The sequence below is a fragment of the Macaca mulatta genome, chromosome 9, assembly GCF_049350105.2.
Source record: "Macaca mulatta isolate MMU2019108-1 chromosome 9, T2T-MMU8v2.0, whole genome shotgun sequence".
In the NCBI taxonomy this organism is placed as follows: domain Eukaryota; kingdom Metazoa; phylum Chordata; class Mammalia; order Primates; family Cercopithecidae; genus Macaca; species Macaca mulatta.
In genome coordinates this window covers 107,667,132-107,682,500 of record NC_133414.1, presented here as the reverse complement: position 1 = coordinate 107,682,500, position 15,369 = coordinate 107,667,132, and the positions used below count along the sequence as shown (strand labels likewise).

General features: G+C 43.8%; 2 protein-coding genes across 19 annotated transcripts in view; both read left to right on the top strand.

Moving 5' to 3' along the window:
- TCTN3 (tectonic family member 3) overlaps positions 1–509 on the top strand; it is a 150,716-nt gene extending 150,207 nt beyond the window's left edge. For all 4 annotated transcript variants that reach the window (XM_015147769.3, XM_077946942.1, XM_077946941.1 and 1 more), the window contains one exon: positions 1–509. This exon is cut by the window's left edge and continues 377 nt beyond it. The gene's annotated coding sequence lies outside the window, so the exon portion shown is untranslated.
- Positions 510–7,120: 6,611 nt separating this feature from the next.
- ALDH18A1 (aldehyde dehydrogenase 18 family member A1) overlaps positions 7,121–15,369 on the top strand; it is a 50,065-nt gene continuing 41,816 nt past the window's right edge. For 7 of the 15 annotated variants that reach the window (XM_077946910.1, XM_028826693.2, XM_077946908.1 and 4 more), the window contains exons 1-2: positions 7,121–7,193; positions 10,354–10,469. Coding sequence is in view for 11 of the 15 variants with exons in the window: in XM_077946908.1 (XP_077803034.1) it covers positions 10,382–10,469 (88 nt within the window). In the remaining 4 variants the exon portion in view is untranslated. Of the gene's footprint in view, positions 7,512–10,353; positions 10,470–15,369 lie in introns of all 15 variants that reach the window. The other 8 variants (XM_028826695.2, XM_028826694.2, XM_077946909.1 and 5 more) reach the window with 2 other exon arrangements.

Below are 15,369 nucleotides of genomic sequence, written 5' to 3'. Positions count from 1 at the left end.
TATGAAAGGAGTTATTTTAGAAAAGCAATAAAAATATTTTATTCATCATAGCTCTCTGCTTTGGGCTCTGCAGACCACCAGGTACACAGGAGGCCCTCTGCTTCTCAAGCTGGGAAGGCCAAGAGCCTTCCTTCAGCCTTTCTGGTTATGTTACACCTAGCTGAATGTTTACAAGGTCTGGATCCATCTGCCCTCAGGCACAGTTGGGCCAAGCAGAAAGAGAAACACTTCTGCTGTCACCTTGAGTGTCCTCAGGAGTAGCTTCCCTCTGGACTGTAGAGGAGCTAATTGTTTGGAACAGAAAACTGCTGGCTGTCGATTTTGTCCGGTTCCTTTGCCAACATCTGGGCACACCCTTTGCCCAGACACGAGTGGGGAAAGCAGTTTTTTCTCCTCAGTTTCCAAAGTAAATGGGGAATCCCAGCTTTCTTTTCTACTAGCAAATGACCCTACCATTTGTTTCTGCCTTTTTCTTCCGTTCATTGTGGTGAGGAAAAATAAAACTGGTTGAGAGCTTTGTTGTATTAATTCCAGCAGCATGGTAGAAGGCAGCTGGCCTGTGGTCTGCCTCCTGATTATGCGTCTATGTGTGTGAGGTTTGGGAAAAAAAGGCCGGATAGAGTGGCTCATTCCTATAATCGCAGCACTTTGGGAGGCTCAGGCAAGAGGACTGCTTGAGGTCAGGAGTTTGAGACCAGCCTGAGCAATGTAGCAAGACTACATCTCTACAAAAAATTGAAAAGCTGGCCAGGCACAGTGGCTCACACCTGTAATCCCAGCACTTTGGGAGGCCAAGGTGGGTGGATCATGAGGTCAGGAGTTCAACACCAGCCTGCAACATGGTGAAACCCCATCTCTACTAAAAACACAAAAATTAGCTGGGCATGGTGGTGGGTGCCTGTAATCCCAGCTACTTGGGAGGCTGAGGCAGGAGAATTGCTTGAACCAGGGAGGCAGAGGTTGCAGTGAGCCAAGATTGCGCCATTGCACTCCAGCTTGGGCAACAAGAGCAAAACTCTTGTCTAAAAAAAAAAAAAGAAGAAGAAAAGCTTAGCCAGGCATGGTGGCACACACTTGTGGTCCCAGCTACTCAGGAAGGTGAGGTGGGAGGATCACTTGAGCCCAGGGAGTCAAGGCTGCAGGAAGCCATGATCATGCCACTGTACTCCAGCCTGGGCAACAGAGCAAGACTGTACCAAAAAAAGGATGAGGGGTGTGCAGGGAGGGAGAAAACTTTCGTAAATACACAATAGCATTTAAATCAGGGGACTTAGGTTCTTTTCCTTGGAGATATACTCTGAAGACCCCAGTTTTGTGACACTGACTTTAGTGAGTCCAGCAAAAAATATTTTTTGTTTTAGCACAAGGCAGTGGCAGCTTACCAAGGGCCTTGCCTGCCCTGCCAATTCAGAGATTCTGGCTTGCAGAGAAAACAAGGTAATTTCCTATTATCACTCTTGGACAGGTAGGAATTGGTTGGGAACTATGATAGAAAACATTAAAAGGTTTAGGCCTGGAGCAGAATTATCCTAGTCTTGTAATTAAGGCAAATTTTTGGTGTAAGATACCAAATCTACTTGTTTGAAACTTTAAATCCATTTTCCAAAGAATTGAATGTAAAGAATAGAATGTACTAGAACAACTTCAGTGAAACTCTGGAATGTGGAATTGTAAGGTGCAGCTCCTCAGTGACCTAACAATTTAGTGGGGGGAGATTGACATGTAACACAGGAGACTACATTTGTTCAGAAAAGCAATCAGTGTGGCCTAGACTAGTGAGGGGCAAGTTTGGAACTAACGTGGCAGGATGTAGGGGACTGGGAGAGTGAGTGGGAGGGAGGTGATCCCAGGAGCCTAGAGCAACCCTCATGATGACCCAGGGTTTTTCATGGGCAGGAGGGTTCGGGGCCTGAAGTGACTAGTAGAAACACTGAATGGGCCAAACAGCCAAGATAAGCAGGATGGCAGCTCCTTTTGTGGGGACTTGAAAGCCAGACAGACAGAACTGGGAGATAGTTTGGTTTTCTTCACAGCATATTAATGCTCTGAAATTAAAACTGCCTTTTAATAAAGCATATGCTTAGTTATAATCCTGCTTCATGAGAAGAAAACGCACATTTGTAAACATCATGTCTATCATTTTGCCCTTTTCCAAAGCACTTGGAAAGTAACCAGTTTCCCTGAAAGAAAAAGCAAAGTTTTGAGCAGTTGTTATTAAATTAGAGGAAGTGCTTCTGTACAAGGGGAAGTCGGCAGCTGGGAAGCTGATAGCACAGATCCCACTATAGTCCATTTCATAGACATTTCATTCAGTAACCCTGCCTCCGAGGAGACCTGTAGTAAAACTGACCACAAAGCTAATAGAGTATTTAAGTTTTCCAGGTTTGGGCTTCTTAAAGGAAAATAATACGTGACAACTCATCCTCATCTATGGGGTAGCAGACATCCAGTCCACTGCTGACAGACTACCTGCCCCTTTCAGAATCTGGTCCCTCTTGGTCCGTGATTCAGATCCTTAGCCTCATGCTGAAGTGCTATGAGACCATTCTGTGCCTTTAAACAAAGTATATGTCAAATATAATTCACATACCATAAAATTCATCCTCTTAACGTGTACAATTCACTGGTTTTAAATGTATTCACAGAGTTACACAACTATCACCAGAACATTTGTAGTCCCAGCTATTTGTGAGGTGGAAGCAGGAAGATCGCTTGAGCCCAGGAGGTTGAGGCTGCAGTGAGCCATGATCATGCCACTGCACTCCAGCCTGGGTAACAGAGTGAGACCCTGTCTCAAAGAAATAAAACAAACAAAAAACTCAACTTCTTGTGTATTGTATGTAATACTCCATATTTATGAGTAACTTCCCTTTTTTATCATTGTATTTGTTCAGTATTCTGGGTCTTTTAAAGCAGTGGTTCCCAAAGGTTAGTCACAAAGTAATCTTCTAGGGTGCTTTATAAAAATACTGATTCCTGGGCCCTACCCCTAGAGATGCTGAATCCCTGGTGGAAGAGGCAGTTCTGGGAAGTGAGGACTCTAAGATCAGTATTTTGTCAAGTTTTTTAGGTGCTTCTCATGTGCAGCTTGGTTTGTGAAACTGTGGAATGCTGCATAGTGTGGCTCAAACTGGTTTCATTTAGGGTCCCATCATTGCCAACTCCTGAATATGGCCACCATTTCTCAGAATTCCAACTGCTCAGAGCTTTGCTTAAGGAGGGGAGGAGACAGCCTCCATCTTTCCATTACATGCATGACTGGACCAAGAATGGAGTCCTGAACCAGTCTAGGCCAGTACAATTTTCTCTCACAGGAACTTGGAATTTAGACCAAGACTTGAAATGGGTCATGAGTGGGCACTAACTGGAAAGACTTTTTAGAGCTAGGAAAGCCATTTTCCACCAAATATTCACTAATGGAGACTCTATCTTAAAGGAAAAGTGGAGAAAAGGAAACAGATGGGCAAAGAAAAGTGTTAGCAAAAGACTTAGAGATGGAGAACCATCTTGAGTTTCTTGTCCCTGCCCCTTGTGAGACCCAATTTGACTTTCTGCCTTTGGAGACTATAAGTTACTCCTTCTAGTAAATTGTCCTGTTCGAATGAGTGTCTGTTTTTATAATTAAATAACTTGAGATTAAGGTAATTTAAGCCTAAAATAATTTAGATGGCATCTAAAGAAGCACTTCTCAATCCTGCCTTCTTATAGACCAATACTAAATGTCCCACTTCCTGTGTGACTGTCTGGTCATATCCAGCCTTATTTCTAATTGCTGAGACAAAAATTAAATCTCTCCAGTCAAAAAAAGAGTCAGTCTTTTTATCATACACAGGAAAAATATCATAGCTGAATTACTTCCTTGACTTCTATGGAGGGAAAAACTAGCTCATATGTCTGAAATTTAATTTTTCCTAATCCATAGTTACATATTCCACTCCTTTCTCTTTATTGATGGAATAGAATATTAGTAGTAAAATAGTAATAAAAACAAGAGCAATAAATAAAATAGAAAATGTCTGTACAATGTTAAAGGATGTTCATTTTTTATACTCTTCACAACCCTATGGGATAGACATTAGCCCTATGGTGTCATTAGCCCTATTTCTTATTTGAGAAAACTAAACCAAAGTAGTTACTTTTATTTATTTATCAAATATCTATTGAATATTTCTTATGTTCCATGAATATACTTCCCTGTTCTCAGGAGCCTATCTTTTAGCAGGGAAGGTAGACAAGCTATTACCAAAAGGTAATCTGTGAGTTAAGAACCAGAACAGGCCTTCTAAAGTGAAGGCCCCTGTCCCTTGGCTCTAGCTATACCCATAGTCACCTAATTCATTCTAAGTACATGATGAGAATCTTAAAACAAAAGATGAGATACCAGATATAACTTATTTGAGGGAAATTTAATTTCTTTTGTTTTTTCTACCCTACTGCAAATCCAAAATGCTCCACATTTAACACATTTCGTATTCTCATTTGTCACCCAAAAGAACTGTTGTTCCCCAGTCACAGTTCCACGTGGCTGGGGAGGCCTCAGGAAACTTACAATCATGGTGGAAGGGGAAGAGGCACATCTTACATGGTGGCAGGCATGAGACAGCAAACCAGTAAAGGATGAAGAGTTCCTTATAAAACCATCAGATCTCATGAGAACTCACCTCATAGATTTCCTGATTCATGGTATTGCAGCATCATTAGATTCCCAAGCACTGCTCTTCTCTCACTCTCCCACTTTGAATAAGTACTGTCAGCTCTCCCTCCTTTTTGTCCCCCATTCCTCTGCTGAAGCGTTTTTTTTTTTTTTTTTTTTTGGCCACCATTTCTTACCTGTGCCTTTGCAATAGGATAATCAACATTCCAGCTCTAGGCCTCTTTACTCATTTCTGGCACAAAAATCTGGTCATACCATTCCAGCACTTACAAAGTCATGTCTCTGTTTTTGAGGATTATAAAATTCAAAATCTTTAGCATAGCACAAAAAACACTTTGTAAGGTAGGATCCCAGTCAGACCCCTCTCCTGTCATGTCCTACTGCAAGTAGCCTCTGTTCACAGGGTGTCTCACACCTCTGCATATATCATTCCCTTATTCCCTCTTCCTCATATGATACTATACTCCTCTCCTCTTTTAGGTAAACCCCTTACTTCTAGCGCTTCAAAGCACAATTTGAATATCAACTCTTTTTAAAGCCATGTATTAGTCTGTTTTCACACTGTTATAAAGACATACCCAAGACTGAGTAATTTATTAAAAAAAAAAAGAGGTTTACTTGATTCACAGTTCCACATGGCTGGGGAGGTCTCAGGAAACTTACAGTCATGGTGGAAGGAGAAGAGGCACGTCTTACATGGTGGCAGGCATGAAAGAGCAAACATGTGAATCGGGAAGAGTCCCTTATAAAACCATCAGATCTCATGAGAACTCACTATCACGAGAACAGCATGGGGGAAACAGCCCCCATGATCCAATCACCTCCCATCAGGTCCCACCATCCACAGGTGGGGATTATGGGGATTACAATTCAAGGTGAGAATTGGGTGGGGACACAAAGTCAAACCATTTCAGCCATCCCTGAATGTCTGGCCATCCCATTCTTTAGTATTTATCACATGGTATTGTAATTATTTGCTCATATATCTCTCTCTTTCATAAGGCTGTGGACTCAACTATGTCTTCTTCCACACCCAGGGAATGCTTGGTACATTAACTTGCTGTCTCAGTCCATTTTGTGCTGCTAAAATACAATAACACAGACTGGATAATTTTTAAATAATAGAAATTTATTTCTCACAGTTCTAGAGGCTAGGAAGTTCAAGATCAAGGTGCCAGCATCTGATGAGGGTTTTCTTGCTGTATCCTCACATGGTGGAAGGGCAGAAGAGCAGCAGAGGACACCCACCCCCACAAAACTTTTGATAGCAGCATTAATCTATTCATGAGGGTCACTCTCCTCATAAAGGTGAGCACTCTTGACCCAAATGCCTCCCATTAGGCCCCACCTCCCAATAGTCTTGCATGGGAATTAAGTTTCAAACATATGAATTTTGGGGGACATATTCAGACCATAGCAGTAGCCAGTGTTTAATGAACAAGAAAATGAATAAATAAACTTAGCAGTGTTATCAGGGACGACAGAAGGGCAAGATGCGTTTCTGTGCCCAACCTCCTATCAAGTGCTGCCCTCCCACCACCCAGCACTATGTGCCTATGCAGGAATGTGTCCTTTGAGCAAAACACAGCAAAGAAAGAGGGAGAAAAATCTCTGTTTTCACTTTTTTTCTTTTTCTTTTTAAGAGATGGGGTCTTGCTGTGTTGTCCAGGCTGGATTTGAACTCCTGGGCTCAGGTGGTTTTCCTGCCTCCACCTACAAGTAGCTGGGAGTACAGGCACACACCACTGTGCTGGCAGGTTTTTGTGGTCTCTCTTGGTCCCTCTTTAAAGGTGAGTCTGCATTCACCTTTGGAATAGTTCTAGTTGTCAGAGATTGAATATCCTATTTTAAAATGCAATATTCTTACAACTGCCTTTGATGAAAGAGAGTTGAGATGGGACCACTGGGGAAATCTCCAGATGACTAGGGGGTAAGCAATTTGATTGCAGTGTCAAAATGCTTCCATTTAAGGAGCCAAAGTTTGCAAATGTGTGTAAACTGATCCAATCTATTCCCAGGATGTGCCTGGAGTAACTAACGTAAGTAAGTTGATCCAACCTATTTCCGAGGTGTGCCCGGCATATATGGTTAACACTGACAAACACACCTTATGAAATCTACCAGCAGCTGAGGATGCCAGGCACCTCTTCTACCTCCCTGGAAGGCCCGCTGGGGCGGCATTTGGAAGCTGTCTTCGCCCCTGTCCTCGGCCCATGTCCCCTCCCAGGACGTGGGCGTTCCCCCTGAACTCGAGTCCCGCCTCCTCGAGCTAGCGGGGGCCTAGTGGGCGGGCCAGCCACGTGGACCGCGGGCCTAATTCTCGAAAGGGGCCTACGCCATTGCCGCGCCGCAGCTCCAGGCCAGGCCCTCGCCCGACGTCAACAGCGTAGGCCCAGCTGCCCAGGTTTACTTTTACGCCACTGACGTAACGTGCGGGACGTGGACGGAAAAAAAAAGAGAGCGAGCGAGCGCTGGAATCAGCCCGGCGTAGAGTGCGGACCCGTGGCAGTGCCCGGCGGCTGCGGCGGTGGTGAGGCAGGTACGCAGCGAGCGGCGGGGATGGCTAGGCGCCCTAGTCTCTGCGGAAGCTGATGCGCGTCCAGGCTCTAGCGCGAGGGGCGTGAGCGCCGGGCCGTTGGTCACAGAGGAGCGGGGGCGCGGCCGGAGCAGGTGCCGGGGCCCAGGGATCTGGCCCGCGGGTAGGTGTGGGCCTTGGCCGAGGGATGGCGGCTGCACCGGGCCGCCTAGGGCGCGCTGCAAAACCCCGGCGCGCTCCCATATGCCGGTGCGCGGCGGCCCCGGGATCTACGGATGGCTCCGGGCCCCTGACCTCCCCGGCCTCCCCTGGGTACACCATGTGAGGAACTGGGCCAAGTGGAGACTTCAGGCCTCCGCGGGCCCCTTCTCGATCGGAGAGTCCGGAGCCTGCACTGGTGGTGGCGGTGGTGGCGGTGGTGGCGGCGCCGGGATGCCGCGGGTTTTAGCTGGCCACACGCCGACATCTCGGGCCTGGGTCTCTAGTTCCCCGCGGCCCTCCGGGCGTTCGTGATCCCCTCCTCAAAGCCAGACTCCCTTTCCAGTATGGCATTCTGTGTATGCTGGGGCCTTCCTGTTACAGCAGGGTGCACCCAGATACCCCACCTCATCCCTTCCCCCATCATTGTCCCCTGCCCTCTGAGGTGGTGAGGCCCATCGGATCTTTGTGTTTAAGTGGTGAGCCATATACCGAGCATGTGTTTGTGGATGAACTGTGTTGGGACTGAAGTTCACTTCTTTGTGCAAATCAGTTAGATAAGGGCTTTCTGTTTAGTCTGTAAAGAGATACTTGAGAAATGTCTTGAGTCAGAACATGAAAACTTTTTTCAACTGATGATACGGAGTCTAAACACACACAGAGAGTCTAGACGCAATCACACGAATCTAGATATGAGTCTAGACAGACACACACACACTCTTTGCTCCTTGGGATCAACTGTGTGCTTCTCGAGGGCGTAATACACTCTGGCAAAGTGAGCTATCCATTACAGTGACAGAGTAGATGTAACCTCCGAGGTCAGTCAGAGATAGTGGTACACGGAAGAGGCCAGGAGGCTTAGTTTCTGTGTCAGTCTTCAACCTCTAATTCAGTGACCGTAAGTGTTCAGAGCTTTCAATCACTCTTGGGTAACAGAGAGGTACACAGTCAGTCAATATATGTGTGTGATTGTATCTAACAGTGAATATTCGTTGAATTCTTTGTTCCTGTGATGGGTCTTGAAGGAAATTAAGGAGAAAATTATCGTAAGGCATCATTAGTGCCTAAAAGACAAAAAGAGGAAAACTGACATTTACTGACCATCTGTTGTACCCAAGCATTTTCCACGCATTATCTCATTTAATTCTCGCTATAATTCCATGAGGTCCTTAGTGTTAGTATCCCTGATTTATAAGTGAGGAAACAGAGGCTTAGGAAAATTAGGTAGCTCTCCACGAGACACACACACAGATAGCAAGTGCAGAGCACGAACCCAAGTCTGACCAATTTCAAAGGCCTTGTTCCTCATCGTTTTTGCCATATTGTCAATGGAAAGTTTGTAATCCAGATGGGAAAAGCAGTAGTCATGGGCTATTTAAAATCTAACCTATGGAATATATATCCAGCTGTGAAGACTAGAGTTGCTGGGGAAGGTTTCTTAGGGAGGTGGAACTGGAATTTGATTGTTCTACCCTTTGGCTCTTCTATAGTTATTTTGGAGAATTCACATGTAAATAATTGTTTAGCAGCCATTATTGAAGGAATTTATATAAGCAGCAAACATAGATCATGTGCCAAAATCATACTTCAGTGTTATGAAAAAACTGAAATAACAAAGATCAATTAATACTTTGTTGCCTACTAGATGCCATATGTTTTAGAACAGCTGTATCCTTCCATTCTCTGTCCTGTTTCGGTGCCTTGTGCAGTATAAATTGTAAAGCAATAACACCATGCCTTATTCTTCTTCACTATGGGGCTAAATGCTAGTCTTCTGAGGCACATTTAAGAGGGCTGGGATATATCCACCAATCCATAGAACAAAAGTTAAAAGGAGGCCCACAAACAAAGAAACCGAAGTGTTTTTCTTGTGTAAACAGCAGTGTCTCTGTAGCATAAAAAGAGCCACAATATTGGGAGGCCGAGGCAGGTGGATCTTGAGGTCAGGATATCGAGACCATCCTGGTCAACGTGGTGAAACCCCAACTCTACTAAAATACAAAAAATTTGCCAGGTGTGGTGGCGCACCGTGCCTGCAGTCCCACCTACTTGGGAGGCTGAGGCAGGGGAATCTCTTGAACCCGGGAGGCAGACGTTGCAGTGAGCCAAGGTTGTTCCACTGCACTCCAGCCTGGCGACAGAACAAGACTCCGTCTTCAACAAACAAACAAACAAAAAAGAGCTACAATAATGAATGGCTTGTTCTCCCTGTACATATAGGAAGGAGTCCCCTACTTTTTTGTGAAATAAACTATTCTTTGTCTAAAGTCTCAAATTTGACCCAGGGTGAGGAAATGCCCATAACTGCCTCATATTCTCAACCAAGATTTCTAGCCATGTTCTCATCCTCCACAGGATTTAGATGTTAGCCACTTGCAGACATTGCCACTGCCTTCCAGGGGTACAAGAGTTACTTTATAATCCTGGGGCATCAGGAAGAAAAACATGGCAGCAGCCTCTGCCCTTTCCTCTTGCTTCTCATGGCTGGCTGGCAAGGATCAAGCTGACATTTCAAATAGGTGCATTTCCCAGTTCTGTTGGGAGGTGTCAGGAGAAAAGTGGACATGGTTGTTTTAGGATATTGGATCCGTTACAGGAATTATATGAAGATTTAGTATTAATACATAAGCATTGCACCTGAAAGATTTTTTTTTTAATTTGGAAGATACCAAAAACAGCAGATATTTTTTGTGTCACAAAATATTCCTAACCCTGCATTATTATTTGCTCACATAAAAACTAAGATGGTCCTAGGAAAGGAAGGGCTAGGGTTGAGACCTAGAAAAGAGCCACTTACTCTTTCTCTCTTTTCTGTAATATGGAGGAGGTGGGAGTTTGTCTAATACAGCAGAGTTTAGAGCAGGAGAGTCAGATTTTTACTCTGAGTGTAAGGGGAAGGAGAGGGAAATGAAATGAATTCTCCAGTATTTTTCATTACTCACTTTTTAAAAAATGTATTCTGCAGATACTTTGGTCAGTGACCACATCGCAACATGTTGAGTCAAGTTTACCGCTGTGGGTTCCAGCCTTTCAACCAACATCTCCTGCCCTGGGTCCAGTGTACAACCGTCTCCAGATCGCGTATGTACCATAGATAACTTATGAGTATGTGGGAAGTTTGATAGTCAAAGTGTGTTTCAACAAGGTTTTCAAAGAGAAAAAAAAGTGTTTGTTTGTTTGTTTGTTTGGAGACAGGGTCTCATTTTGTCACCCAGGCTGGAATGCAGTGGCACAAACGGCTCAGTGGAGGCCAGACCTCTTGGACTCAAGCAATCCTTCTGCCTCAGCCCACCAAGTACTTGGGACTACAGGCACACACCACCACACTGACTCTAACTTTTTAATTTTTTGTCGAGATGGGATTTTGCCATGTTGCCCAGGCTGGTCTTGAACTCTTGAGATCAAACAATCTGCCTGCCTTGGCCTCCCAAAGTGCTGGGATTACAGGCGTGAGCCATCATGCCCAGCCAAGAAAATAGGTTTAAAAGAGGGAAAAAAAAACAAAAAGATGTAATTTGGCAGAATTGGACAAAATTCTGCCAAATAAGGAAACAAAGAGGTAGTCTCCTGGTGAAATGTTCTGAGTGTTTGGGTCAATGAAGTGTTTCCTGTATTTATTGCCCCCAAAATAAATTTTTACATTTTTTTTTTTTTTTGAGTCTTGCTCTGTCACCCAGGCTGGAGTGCAGTGGCATAATCTTGGCTCACTGCAACCTCTGCCTCCCAGGTTCAAGCGATTCTCCTGCCTCAGCCTCCCAATTAGCTGGGATTACAGGTGTGCATCACCACGCCCAGCTAATTTTTTTATTTTTAGTAGAAATGGGGTTTTGCCATGTTGGCCAGGCTGGTCTCGAACTCCTGACCTCAGGTGATCCACCCGCCTTGGCCTCCCTCCCGAAGTGCTGGGATTACAGGCGTTAGCCACTGTGCCCAACCCCATGCTATTTTTGTTCATTACTTTTTTTGTAATTAAGTTTTAGATTTTGAGCTAATTATAAATTCACTTGCAGTTTTAAGAAATAGTACAAAGAGGTCCCTTATACCCTTTACCCAATTTCACCTAGTATCTCAACCAGGGTATTGACATTGATACGATCAAGATACAGAACATTTCAATCACCACAGGATTTTTTATTTCTCTTTAACAGCCACTGTCCTCTTTCCTATTACTAACCTCCGGCCAACATTAATCTGGTCTACATTTTTATAATTTTGTCATTATAAGAATGTTATATAAATGGAATCATCCAGTATGTGACCTTTTGGGATTCTGTTTTCTTTAGTATAATTCTCTGGAGAGTCATTCAAGTTGCTGTGTGTATCAGTTAGTTCCTTTATATTACTGAGTACTATTTAATGCTATGAGTGTATCACAGTTACTGTAACCATTCAGCCATTAAAGGTCATCTGGGTTGCTCTCATTTTTTGGCAGTTATAAATAAGGCTGGTATGAACATTCATGTACAGGATTTTGTGTGAACATAATTTCATTTCTCTGGGATAAATGCCTAAGAGTGTAGTTGTTGGGTCAGATTGTAGCTGCATGTTTAGTTTTTTATATAGTTTGAATGTGTGTCTCTACCAAATCTCATATTGAATTGTAATCCCCAGTGTTGGAGGTGGGGCCTGTGGGAGGTGTTTGAGTCATGGGGGTGAATCCCTTATGCCTTGGTGCTGTCCTCGAGATAGTGAGTGACTTCTCACAAGATCTGGTTAAGTGTGTGGCACCACCCCCTCACTCTCTCTTCTTGCTCTCTCTCTCTCACTGTTGGAGATGCCTGCTTCCCCTTTGCCTTCAGCCATGATTATAAGCTTCCTGAGGCCTCACCAGAAGCTGAGCAGATGCCAGCACCATGCTTCCTGTACAGCCCACAGAACTATGAGCCAATTAAAACTCTTTTCTTTATAAATTACCTAGCCTCAGGTATTTCTTTACAGCAATGCAAGAATGGCCTAACACAGTTTTATAAGAAACTGTCAAACTGTCTTTGCAGAGTGGCAGTACCATTTTACATTCCTACTAGCATTGTATGAGTGATTCACTTTCTCTACATCTTTACCATCATTTGATGTGGTCACTCTTTTTTATTTTAGCCATTTTGATAGGTAGGTAGTGATATCACATTGTGGCTTTAATGTGCCTTTCCCTAATAGCTAATGATACTGAACATCTTTTCATGTGTTTATATCCTCTTCAGTGAAATGTTAGTTCATGTCTTTAGCTCAGTTTTTGTTTTGTTTTGTTTTGTTTTTGTTTTTTGAGATGGAGTCTCGCTGTGTCACCCAGGCTGGAGTGTAGTGGCGCGATCTCAGCTCACTGCAACCTCCGCCTCCCAGGTCAAGCGATTCTTTTGCCTCAGCCTCCTGAGTACCTGGGATTACAGGTGCCCACCACCATGCCCAGCTAATTTTTGTATTTTTAGTAGAAACAGGGTTTCACCATGTTGGCCAGGCTGGTGTCAAACTCCTGACCTCAAGTGATCCCCCCATCTCAGGATTATAAGCATGAGCCTCCACACCTGGCCTTTAGCTCAGTTTGAATTGGAAAGTTGTTTCTTTTTGTTTGTTTGTTTTTTAACTATTGAATTTTGAGAATTCTCTATATCTTCCTGTCTTAGTCCATTTTTATTGCTATAAAGGAATATCTGAGGCTATAAAGGAAAGAGGTTTATTTGTCATGGTTCTGCAGGCTGTACAAAAAGCATGGCACCAATAACTGCATTGGGTAAGTGCCTCAGGCTGCTTCTACTCTTGGCAGAAGATGAAGGGGAGCTGGTGTGTGCAAAATCAGATGGCCAGAGAGGAAGCAAGAGAGAGAAAAGAAAGAACCAGGCCCTTTTTAACAAGCATTTCTTATGGGAACTAAGAGTGAGGACTCATGCATTCCCTCTGAGAATGGCACCAGGCTGTTCATCAGGGATCTGCCCCTGTGATTCAAACACTTCCCACCAGGCCCCACCTCCAACACTTGGGATCATATTTCAACCTGAGACTTGGTAGGGCCGTACCATATGCAAACCATAGCACTTCCAGGTATTAGTCCTTTGTTGGATAGGTGGTTTGCACATATTTTCTCTCAGTCTCATAGATTGTCATTTTATTCTTTTAACAGGGTCTTTCATATAGGAAAAGTTTTTCTTTTGACGAGGTCAAATTTATCAGCTTTTCTTTTTATGGATTATACTTTTGGGGTGGTCAAGTCTAAGAACTCTTTGTATAACCCTAGATTTTGAAGATTTCCTCCTATTTTTTTTCCTAAAAGCTTGATAGTTTATATTTTACACTTAAATCCATGATCCATTTTTTTTTGTTGTTATTTTCTTGAGAAAGGATCTTGCTCTGTTGTTACCCAGGGCTGCAGCATAGTGGCACGATCAAGGCTCAACCTCCAGGGCTCAAGTGATCCTCCTACGTCAGCCTCCCAGGTAGCTAGGACTACAGGTGTATACTACCACACCTGGCTAATTTTTTTCTTTGTTTATTTTTTATTTTATTTTTTTGAGACAGGTTGTTGCTCTGTCAACCAGCCTGGAGAGCAGTGGTGCAGTTGTTACTCACTGCAGCCACAACGTCCCAGGCTCAAGCGATTCTCCTGCCTCAGCCTCCCAAGTAGCTGGGACTATAGGCCTGCACCACCACATCCAGCTAATTTTTATATTTTTTGTTGAGACAGGGTTTTGCCATGTTGCCCAGTCTTGGCACATTTAATTTTTAAAAAAATTTTTTATAGAAATGGAGTCTATGTTGCTCTGGCTGGTCTCGAACTTCTGGTCTCAAAAGATCCTCCTACCTTTACCTCCCAAAGTGCAGGAATTACAGGTGTGAGCCACTGCACCCAGCTTTGTGATCCATTTTGAGTTAATTTTTGTATAAGGTGTGAGGTGTAGGTCAATGTTCATCTTTCAACTTTTAATACCAGTTGTTCCAGCATCATTTGTTGAAAGGCTGTTTACGATGTTTTGAGTTGGCTAGCTCCTCGATATCACCTAAATCTTATCAGTAGTCCATTTCCAGGTTTCATTGCAAGATGACTTGCCAATCAACTCATCAGGCTTATCATTAGACAGAAAAATCTCTTTCCTATTCATGTAGAGTATAAGGGCTAAAAGTTCAGGATTTGGAACCAGGTCCTGGGTTTTTAAAACTAGCCCTTCTCCTTATTAAGTAACTTAGTAGCTTAAAACAACTGTCTGTTTAGGTCACAATTCTGTGGGATGGTATTTTGGACTGGGCTCAGCTGCACAGTGGTTCTGTGTCTGTGTCAGGTCTCAGATTGACTTAGGGCTGATTGTTGGGGATGAAGGGGCCTCTGCTGGGATGACACATCACCTATGTTCTGTGTGGCTTCTCATCCTTCAGCAAGCTGTTCATGGCTTCTTCGCGTGATGCTTACAGGGTTCCCAAGAAGGGCAAGCATGGTAGCTGCAAGTCCTCTTGAGATGCAAACTCAGAATTTATATACTGTTCCTTCTGCCACATTGTTTTGGTCAAAGCAAGTTACAGGGCCAGCCCAAATTTAAGAAGTTTGGAAAATTGACTCACCTGTTAATGGAGAAGCTGCAAAAGGATTGTGGCCATTTTTGTAATCTGGCAACACTGGTAAATTACTCAGTTACTCTGAGCATCGGTTTCCTTATTTATAAAATGGATAACAAGAATAAGGAACTCATAGTAATACCTAACTTATGAGGCTTAATTCATGAGAACTCAGTGAGATGATGATGATGGTGATGACGACGACAATGATGATGAAGGTAGAGTATAGAAAAGCTCAAACTATTTTTCCTCTGCTCTCCATGACAACGAGCAACACAGAAGACTTCTGTGACCAAATGTGTGGGGGTTGCAGTGGACATCAGTTGGGTATCCTTCAGTTCAATTCTGACACTACCTCCCCGAGGACAGCCCACAGGTTGAGGGCTCAGTCCCACAAGATCATCCCCACCTTCCTACCAGTCCTAAGTCCAGGCCTCTGGAACTG